At 35.2% G+C, this 10,784-nt stretch overlaps 1 protein-coding gene across 1 annotated transcript in view; it reads left to right on the forward strand.

Moving 5' to 3' along the window:
* ADK (adenosine kinase) overlaps window positions 1-5,251 on the forward strand; it is a 330,393-nt gene extending 325,142 nt beyond the window's left edge. The window contains exon 7 of the mRNA XM_006761032.2: window positions 5,018-5,251. Within this exon, the coding sequence (XP_006761095.2) occupies window positions 5,018-5,251 (234 nt within the window). The remainder of the gene's footprint in view (window positions 1-5,017) is intronic.
* Window positions 5,252-10,784: the final 5,533 nt, after the last annotated feature.

Raw genomic sequence — 10,784 nt, forward strand, 5'->3', positions numbered from 1 at the left:
ACTAAAAAGCCACTGTGCTCAAAACAACCCAGTACTGGTCCAAGAACAGGCATATAGATCAATGGAACAGAACAGAGAACCCCGAAATCAACCAAAGCCACTATGCCCAATTAATATTTGACAAAGGAGGCAAGAGCATACAATGGAGCGGAGACAGTCTCTTCAATAAATGGTGTTGGGAAAATTGGACAGGTACATGCGAAAAAAACCACCAACTTACACCATTATAAGAATACAGTCAAAATGGGTAAAAGACTTAAGATGTGAAACCATAGAAGTCCTGGAAGAAAAATCTCAGACATGTCTCATATCAACATGTTTGCTGATACTTCTCCTAGGGCAGTGGTTGGCAAACCGCGGCTCGGTGCCATGTTCACGGATTGGTAGAATCAACGTCATTAAAATGTTCATATTCACAAAGCAATCTACAATGCAATTGCTATTAAAATACCAATGGCATATTTCACAGACCTAGAAAAAAAACTCCAAAAATGTTTATGGAATCAAAAAAGACCCCCAATAGCTGCAGCAATCTTGAAAAAGAAAAACAAAGTTGGAGGAATCACAATACCAGATACCAAGTTATACTAAAAAGCCACTGTGCTCAAAACAACCCAGTACTGGTCCAAGAACAGGCATATAGATCAATGGAACAGAACTGGTCGGTCGGGCCACGGGATACACAGCGCGGGGGAGGTGCGCACGATTCATGCAGGAGTTGAGTGAGCCAGTCAGTCAGCGGTCTCATGTGCAGTGGTTAGTGCTAGTCGCATCAGCAAATTGCGCGCGGTGACAAAAGTACCTGCTCAAAGCATAAAGTTACCTGTATTTTTCCAACCAGCTGCAAATCCTACAGGTATTTTTGTCATCAATTTAAGAATTGTAATTCTTTTGTGTTGGTGGCATTATTATTATAAAATGAAACATTTTTTTAGGTGCCCTATTTGACATAACTACAAAGAAGAAGCAAAGAAAAAACGGAAGACAAAAACCGTGAATTTAAAGTTGAATTTAAAGTTTAATGTACCTACCTATATAGTTTAAGTTTAAAAAATGTGGCTCTCAAAAGAAATTTCAATCGTTGTACTGTTGATATTTGGCTCTGTTGACTAATGAGTTTGCCGACCACTGTCCTAGGGCAATGGAAACTAAGGCGAATCTAAACAAATGAAACTGCATTAAAATAAAAAGCCTCTGCACTGCCAAAAACAAAACAAAACCAAAAAAAGAAAAAACACATCAACAAAATGACAAGAGCCCACTACATGTGAGAACATATTTGCCAATGATTGATCCAATAAGGGGTTAATCTCCAAAAAATATAGGGAACTCATACAACTTAGCAAAAGGAAGACAAACAATCCAATTTAAAAAATGGGTAAAGGACCTAAATTGATACTTCTCCAAAGTGAACATATAGAAAGCCAGGAGACATATGAAAAAACTAGTGGCCCAGTGCCCAAAATTAATGCAATTTAAAAGGGAATTAATTAGAGGAAATGTATTAACATTGCTATTTTCCCTTTCTCTATAATAGAAGTGTCAGAGATGGAAGAAAATTAGTAAAATGTATATGAAAATCTCACTCCTGTCAGAGTCTGGGGCACGCCGCAGGAATCGCATGAGACCCAGGCCTGGCCAGCCCCACCCCTGTCAAGCCCCGCCGGGTGGGGTGCGCGGCCTCAGGTCCCTTGGCCCCGGTGCAAGGGCATGACGACCATTTCATATTAGCTCTTTATTATATAGGATGCTCAAATTCACTAATCATCTGAGAGATGCAGATCAAAATCACAATGAGATATCACCTCACACCTGTCAGAATGGCTATCATCAACAAAGCAACAAATGACAAGTGTTGTGAGGTTGTGGAGAAAAGGGAACCCTAGTACACTGCTGGTGGGAATGCAGACTGATGCATCCAGTGTGGAAAACAGTATGGAGTTTCCTCAAAAAATTAAAAATGGAACTGCCATTTGATCCAGTGATCCCACTTCTAAGAATATATCCTAAGAAACCCGAAACACTCATCAGAAAGAATATATGCACCCCTATGTTCATAGCAGTGCAATTTACAGTAGCTAAGACTTGGAAATAGCCTAAGTGCCCACCAGCAGATGAGTGGATAAAAAGCTATGGTACATTTACACAGTGGAATACTACATGGCAATAAAAAAAGAGGAACTCTTACCATTTGCAACAGCATAGATGGACCTGGAGAGTATTATGCTGAGAGAAATAAGCCAGTCAGAGAGATAAATATCACATAATCTCACTCATATGTGGGATCTATTGAACCAAATAAACTGATGATCAGAAATAGACCCAGAGACATAGAAGCATGAACAGACTGTTGAACCTCAGAGGGAAGGCAGGGGAGGGTGGGTGGGAAGAGATCAACCAATGAACTTGTAAACATATATGCATAACCTGTGGACACAGAATGGGGTGGTGAGGGCCTAGGAGGAGGGGGATGGGAGCGGAGAGGTTAATGGGGGCAAAAGGAGGACTTATGTAATACTTTCAACAATAAAGATTTAAAAAATAAATACAAAAAAGAAAAACATCTTTTTTTTCTTTTTAAACTTTCCAAAGTTGGCATGATAGAAGTGCTTAGTCCCTTAGTTGTAAATGAATATTTCAATAGCTTTGTTGGTAACTTTTAAAATAAGTTTCCTTCACATTTTCTAGGTTACTCTTCAATTTATAAGCTGCTCTTCTCCCCTCTGGTTCCCTCACTTCCTCTGGTTTCGTACTCTAACACATTGTTTGCAGCAGGTAGTTTTTATCGCGCGCTAACAGGTGGCGTGGGCCATTTTTGCAGTTGAATAGATTGATTACCATTATATTTGGAAGTACATACATAATTCACCATTGTATGTGCTAAATACCCAAATTTTGTCCTTTGGGATTCGTATATCTGCATGTTAGCATCCCTTTAGAGCAATAAAAAAGTATAAAAATAAACATATTTATATGTTACCCGCATTCTACTGCTAGTCTATAAAAAACATATTAATACGTGTCCCGTGCTCTACTACCAGTCAACATAAAACGTATAAATATGTTTCCCGCATACAATGTGCTAATTATTCTTCCTCTCTTGCTTCTTCATTCTTTTTATCCACTAGTTCCTTTTCATGGAAGAGCAAAAATGCTCAAACTTTATTTTGTTTATTTTATAAAAACAACTCTCCCATCCCTTATCCCCACTAAAAATATCTTCCTGCTCTTTTCTTCTCTATTGTCTGTTCAAACTAAGAGCATTATCTTCACAGTCATTTCAATCCAACCAAGTTCCATCACATATAAACTATGACCTGAGGGTCATTTCTTAACTTTCCTATCTTGCCATCTTTGTTCATAAAATGAGAATAATAATAGTATCCACCTCGTGGGTTTGATGTAAGGAAAAAATGGTAGTAACTGAGTTTTAATATACATAAAGCTTTTAGTATAGTATTGGGAACACAATAATTCAGTAAATTTCAGGTGATTTTATATTATTCACCAATAAATCTCCCAAAATAATTTATAATCCTTACTCTTTACTTTCTCATTCCTTCTTTAACAAGTATCTCTTTGTACCTTCATAACATAAGTACATTCTCCTGTGGCTTTTACATCCAATCCTGTGGCTTTTGCTCAGTCCTTTCTCTACCCATTAATCACATTGCGTATCTTTAACTCTCTTCTAGAGGTTTCCCTTCTTCGATTTTTCTTTCATCACTTTTACTGTCCTCATTTGTCTCCTTTCCCCCCTTTATTGTCCTCTTGTTCTCTCCTTTACTTTTTTCTTCATTCCCCTAATTTTTGTTCTCCATTCTGTGGTTTGTCCTCTTTTTCTCCATTCTCTTCCTTGGTAATTACAACCCTCTTTACTATCACCTTCCAGAGCCTTTCTCCTGAGTCCAACTTTCTCATATATATTAGGGGGTCCCTTAACACCACAAAGAGAGTATAAACACAACTAAACACTCTTTATTTCCATCTAAACGAGGTCTTATTCTGGACGTTTTTATTTCTATTCATGGTAGAACCATATTCAAAATCTCAGTCATCTTCTGACTTTTCCTTTGTCCCTTACATCTTAAACAATTGGAAGTGCAGAATGTTCCCAGGATGATTACCTTTTGCAGAACTAAATGTAGCTTTGATTGACTGTTGCTGAATTTTTGCTGTCCACATTAACATTTCTTTAAATTTTCTTACAAGTTTGTTATTCCCTTCTTTCAAGGGAAACTTTATTATCCACGATCCTTTCCCACCCCACCTCCAGGCCCTTTGTGTTGTTCACCTGGCTGGCCTCTCCAGCTTTACCATCTATTGTCCGTTATTTATTCCTCCACACACTTGTTCCCCATTCAAACCAATTTCCTATATAAGCATCCACGTCTTTGCTTATGCTTTCTTCATCTAAAATGCGTAGATATGTTTTAAAGACTTTTACTAATGTGTCAGACGTAGATATATAGCATTTTAAAATATAGCTTTCCTGACATGAAATTTTAATTAAAATATTTTTAATTCAGATCTTCCTTTAAAAAATCAGTTTAGATATTAATAAGGTAACAAACTATGATCTTAATAAACTAATCTTTAAATAAATATCATGTTATGTTTACAAGAATATGAAGTGTCTCTAAGAAGTTTGAGGGATCCAATCTGCCTTTATTACTGTTTCTCTGATTTAAATGTAATTATTGTCTTGAATGAGACCTTTCAAATATTTTTTCTTATGTAGATATCCAGAAATTCTTTAGTGTTGAGTATACAAATCTAATATGAAATAAGTAATGTTATACTCTGACGTAATGGCACATATCAAACATACAGTACTCATATAATAAACTTTTCTCCTGATCAAATGCTGCTGTTTTCTGCCTTGCATTTTTTACTGTATTTTAAAGTGTGTATTACATGGGCTTTTTGTATTTTATATAGGTTTCTTTTATTCTCACTGAGAGTGACTAGGGAGATTGCATTTCTAATTTTTCCTTCTTTTTTTTTCTTTACCCAGGGCTTTTTTCTTACCGTTTCACCAGAGTCGGTGTTAAAAGTGGCTCAGCATGCTTCTGCGAACAACAGAATTTTCACTTTGAACCTGTCTGCACCATTTATTAGTCAGTTCTACAAGGAACCATTGATGAAAATTATGCCTTATGTTGACATACTTTTTGGAAATGAGACAGTGAGTTACTCTTTTTCCTTTTTTTTAAGTGCCTGTGCTTTTTGGTTTCTGGTTTGTGTATAAGTTTAGAAATTATATAAATAAAAACCAAAACATTTACATACATATATTTGAGAATTATACAATAGAACTGCCTAATTTTGGAACATTAATTCAATATTTCCAGTATTTCCTTCAGGATATGTTAATTTCTTACATAGTAAAAAAAACTGTTTTTAAAGGGGTAGGTTATTGAAGTTTATAATTTACATATAGTAAAATTCACTCTTTTTACCATACATTTCTATGAGCTTTTGCAAATGCAATAAATCTGATGTATAACCATGACCCCAGTCAAGATAAAAACCACTTTCATCACTACCCATTTTAGTCAACCCTTCTCCCCATCCTGAGCCCTTGACATAAACTAATTTGTTTTCTGACCAGTAAAATAATGTTTTCCTCTGAAATTTTCATGGATTAAGGTAAGAGACATCTAGTTTAAAATAAATGTTTTATGAAGTTAAGTAGCTCTTCAAAGTGTGGATCTAATTTAATAAATTATGAGTAAATGTTTATATGTTATAATTTGAATTAAATCTCTTTATTAATAGTATCATTTTTGCTAATATTTATATGTTATATTTGATGGTGATGAATGGAATTGTATTTGAACTTTTGCAGCCTTTTCTTTTTATCAAGAATATACTTTAATTCTAAATTAGTGGAAAATAGTTTTTTTTTCCTCGTTTAGATTTAGAGCTTTTGTCTAACCTGTATACTTTAATAATCCAGGAAATAGGGAAAAAAGAGAACTTTAGTGTATCTTCATTTGACCTGGGCAGTATTACTTAAATTTCATGAATCCTGGGGTCTTTATATGTAAACATGTTCTTAATTATACCAGAAGTCTATTCTAATTCTAATTCCATGGTTCTAACATAGTTTGGTTGTATTCACTGATTTTGTATCTAAATGAGATCACTGTGTTGTCTTCCTAGAATAACATCAAATATAACCTGGAAATAATTAATGAAATCAACCTGGATGATTTCTAGTAAGAATATGGTAGGAATATCTTTAAAAGCACTAACAAGTCAAAGGAAATGCTACATTCTTGATGATTTACAAACTAACTTAATGGCAAGAAGTAGTGGTAAAAGCCTTAAATTCCTATGTATCTCCTAGAAGTCTCATTTGACTAAAATATATCTTTTAGATTTTCCTTATTGCCAGTTTTATTTTCTGAAGGGTACAGGAAGTAACTAGGAAAAGCGCTACTCTAGCCCTTTAAATAACATGAAAGAATTGGTCATCAATATGGTAGTCTGAGAATTTGGGGAGAAATTGATGCTTTGACTTCTTTTCTTGTTTTTCTTTTTTTTTTTGCTTTCAGAGAGGAAGGGAGAGGAAGAGCGAGATAGAAACATCAATAATGAGAGAGAATCATTAATTGGCTGCCTCCTGCACGCCCCCTACTGAGGATCGAGCTGGCAACCCCAGGCATGTGCCCTTGACTGGAATCGAACCTGGGACCCTTCGGTCCGCAGGCCGACGCTCTATCCACTGAGCCAGACCAGCTCTTTATAGTCAGAAAAGATCAGACTGGTGATACGTAAATAGATGCTCTAGACTAGAGTCTACTCTAGACTTTAAGAAGACAAACTTGTAAAAACCTTTTTAAAAGATAAATATGATTCCAAAGAATCAGACTTCAGATGTAAAGACAACTTGAGAGTTTTGAAAACAATCAAAAATTCAACTCTGACTTTATAATCTCAAATGACCTTAATTAGGAAGAAAATGGGAGGAATCTTAAGAAAACAGTACAGAGCACATAGAAAACTTTAATAAGAGCTTCCATTTATTAAACACAGGTAAAAAAAAGAAAGAAAAGAAAAGAGAAAAGAAAAGATAGAAAGCATTTCTAAAACCAGGAAACAGTGCTAAAAGTTTTACAGAGGTATATGAGAATAGAAAAGAATAGAAGCCCTAAAATGATTAGATTTGCAGAAAATGCTAATGATATAAAAATGGTCTTTACTTAAAAAAAAAAAATGACTCCAAGGGCACAGACAACAACAGAAAAAGTAATTGGACTTCATCAAAATTGAAATGTTTGTGCATCAGAGGACACTTCCTTTTTATGTTTATATATTTTTATTTATTTCAGAAGGGAAGGGAGAGAGAGAGAAAAACATCAATGGTGAGAGAGAATCATTCATTGGCTGCATCCTGCACGCACCCGACTGGGGATTGAGCCCACAACCCAGGCACTTGTCCTGACCGTGACCTCCTACTTCATAGGTGATAATGCTGCACCACTGAGTCACACCAGCTGGGCAAAGGACACTTTTAAGAAAGTGAAAAAGACAATCCATGGAATGGAAGGAAAGATTTATAAATAATACATCTGATAAGGAATTAATATCCAGAATATATGTCTTAACAACAAGAAAATAGTCAACCCAATTCCAAAATGATCAAAGAACTTGGTAAACATTTCTTCAAAGAAGATATCTAGCAAGCACATAAAAGATGCTCACCATCACTGGTCATTAGAGATAGGGATATAAAAGCCAAAATAAGATACCACTTGGCACCCAGGAGGATAACTAATACCAAAAATATGGAAAAACAAATGTTAACAGGATGTGTAGAAATTAGAACCCTTGTGCATTGATGGTGGGAATTGAAAGGCTGCAGGAAAACAATTTAGTGGTTCCTCAAAAAGTTAAACATAGATTTATTCCATTTGATCCAGCCAGTCCATTTCTCCTTTATACCCCAAATTCCTGAAAACAGGGGTTCAAATACTAATGTTTATGGCAGCATTATTCACAATAGTCAAAAGTTAGAAAAAATCCAAATGTTGTTCCTCATTAGATGAATAAACAAAATTTGGTATATACAGTTGATTCTTGATCAACATGGGTTTGAACTGTGCAGGTCCACTTATATACAGGGGTTGTTTTGTTTTTTTTTTCAATAAATATGAACAGTGCTGCAAATGTATTTTGTCTTATGATTTTCTTAATAGCATTTTCTTTTCTCTAGCTTCATTTATTGTAAGAATGCAGTATATAAAACATATACAAAATATGTGTTAATCAACTGTTAATATTATCAGTAAAGCTTCTGGTCAACAATAGGCTATTAGTAATTTAGTTAAGTTTTGGGGAAGTCAAAAGTTATACAAAGATTTTCAACTGCATGGGGGTCTGGTGCCCCTAACTCCCATGTTATTCAAGAGTCACTGTACATACAATGGAATATATTCTCTAACCTTAAAAAGGAATGTAATTGCAATACGTGTTACAGCATGAACAAACCTTGAAAACATTAACTGAAATAAGCCATAAACAAATAAACAACTATTGGATTTTCCCTATGGCGATTCCACTTATAAGTGGTACCTAGAATAGTCAAATTCATACAGACAAACAGTAGAATAATAGTTTTAGGCATTGGGATAAAGAGGACAACAAAAGTTCTGGAAATAGATAGTAGTGATGGTTGCACGACACTGTTAATGTACTTTATGTACTGAATTTAATACTTAAAATGGTAAAATTATATATTTATATATATATCACATTAAAAAAATGATTCTACAAACCAGCAAAGTTAAAAGTTTGACTGGAACTTGATAGATTATATTAGAACTCATTTTTCCCTACCCAGAAGAGAAAGTGGTAAAATTATAAGCTGCTACATGGCTACAAGTCATGTATGTTTAATTTTTTGGTGTGATTAGTATTCATATGAATTCATTTCAACAGATACATAGTGCTTATTTTGGCAGACCAATAAACAGTGGGTGTATAATATATTTGAGACAACCTGTCATAATATGGACTATAGAATAATAAATATTGGATATAGGGCAATTAGATATATTTGGTGTTTTGTTGAACCAGTTTCAGAAAGCCTGCTGATAAATAGATTTTTAGTAATATGCCTCAAGGTTTACTCGGAGCTTTCATTCGGATAAAGCTGTATTTACAGATAGTGCAGATTCAGAGAATGCAAATAATGCACCACTTTAACAAATATCAGGTAGGTTCAATGTCAAAATGAGTCTTAAAAATTTTAATAGACTGGAAATATCTGTAGAGTGATGAAATTTAATAAGGTTAAATAAAAATGTTACTATATTTTATTATAAAAAGCAAGTATAGTATTGTGAGCTTTATCCCTTTAACCTCATCTCTAATCATTCTTCTCCTTGAATACTCTAGGAATAAGGAACTATCCTCAGTTCTCCTGGAAAAAAAGGAACATTTTATTTCTAAAATGCAATGAAGTGTAAAATGTATTTATTAGGGATTACATATGTATTGTTAAGTCTTTCTCCCCTCTCCTCAATCCACCCCCCCCCCCAAAAATCAAATCCATTGTGCTTCATGTAAATTTTCAAAATGTCAATATTTAGCTAAAACCAAATATATTGGCTCTTATTTTCTCTCTTTTTTTAATCCTCACCCGAGGATATTTTTCCATTGATTTCTTTTTTAGAGAGTGTGGAAGTGAGGGGGCTGGCGGGAGAGAGAAACATCTATGTGAAAGAGACATCATTTGGTTGTCTCCCACACGCACCCCAACCAGGGCCAAGGATCAAACCTGCAACCCAGGTATGTGCCCTTGATGGGAATCGAACCTGCAACCCTTTGTTGCATGGGCTAATGCTCTGTCCACTGAGCCACACTGGCCAGGGTGGGTTATTTTCTACCTGTTGCCACCTTCCCTTTTTTTAGAGGGTCATAAACTAGTAATGATGCTTTAAAACTCTTTTGATAACCTTTAAATTTTTAAAAATGCCTTGTCCACCAAGGCTGTTTCTTTACGGGTAATGAAGGACAGGTAATGTGAGACAAGAAATAAATGAGGTGAGCACTATGATTACCCTATCTTACTGCTTAGACCTAATTTCCAGGCCATACCACATAGAGGGAACCTTCTTGGGTATCTCTTTGGAATTGAGGACATAAGCTGGCAGTTTAAGAAATCTAACAGCTAAACAGCCAGAGTTTGCAAGTTAGAGTAACAGATAGGAAACAGCTGCATAGAGAGAGAGAGCACAGATTTGCAGAGTCCCACCCAAATCTTCAGCTGATTACTTATCGGTATGTATTTGAGAGGAAACTGATGACATTTAATAAGGATAAATAAAAATGTTACTATATTTTATTATAAAAAGCAAGTATAGTATTGTGAGCTTTATCCCTTTAACCTCATGAAGATTGGGGAAAAAACCACCTGAAAAGATTAGCGGGAATAATACTCAGAGTACACATGGGACCTGTAACCATTCTTGTTTCACTAGATAGAGTGGAAAACCTCAAAATTTATAGGGCCTCAAAGAACTTAGAAACTTACAGAGGCAAAATTAGTCTAGAGTAGAAGCTACGTAGTCCTGCCTAACAATATTATTTATATTATCTAAACTAATAAAAGAGAAAAATGGTAATTGGCGTACAACCGATACCCTTTTCATTGGCTAATCAGCGAGATATGCAAATTAACTGCCAACTAAGATGGCAGTTAACCGCCAAAAAAGATGGCGGCTAATTTGCATATTGCAGGCAGGATGGTACAGCGCCATCCGAGAGCGGGT

This window comes from Myotis davidii, unplaced genomic scaffold (genome assembly GCF_000327345.1).
Source record: "Myotis davidii unplaced genomic scaffold, ASM32734v1 scaffold134, whole genome shotgun sequence".
NCBI lineage: Eukaryota > Metazoa > Chordata > Mammalia > Chiroptera > Vespertilionidae > Myotis > Myotis davidii.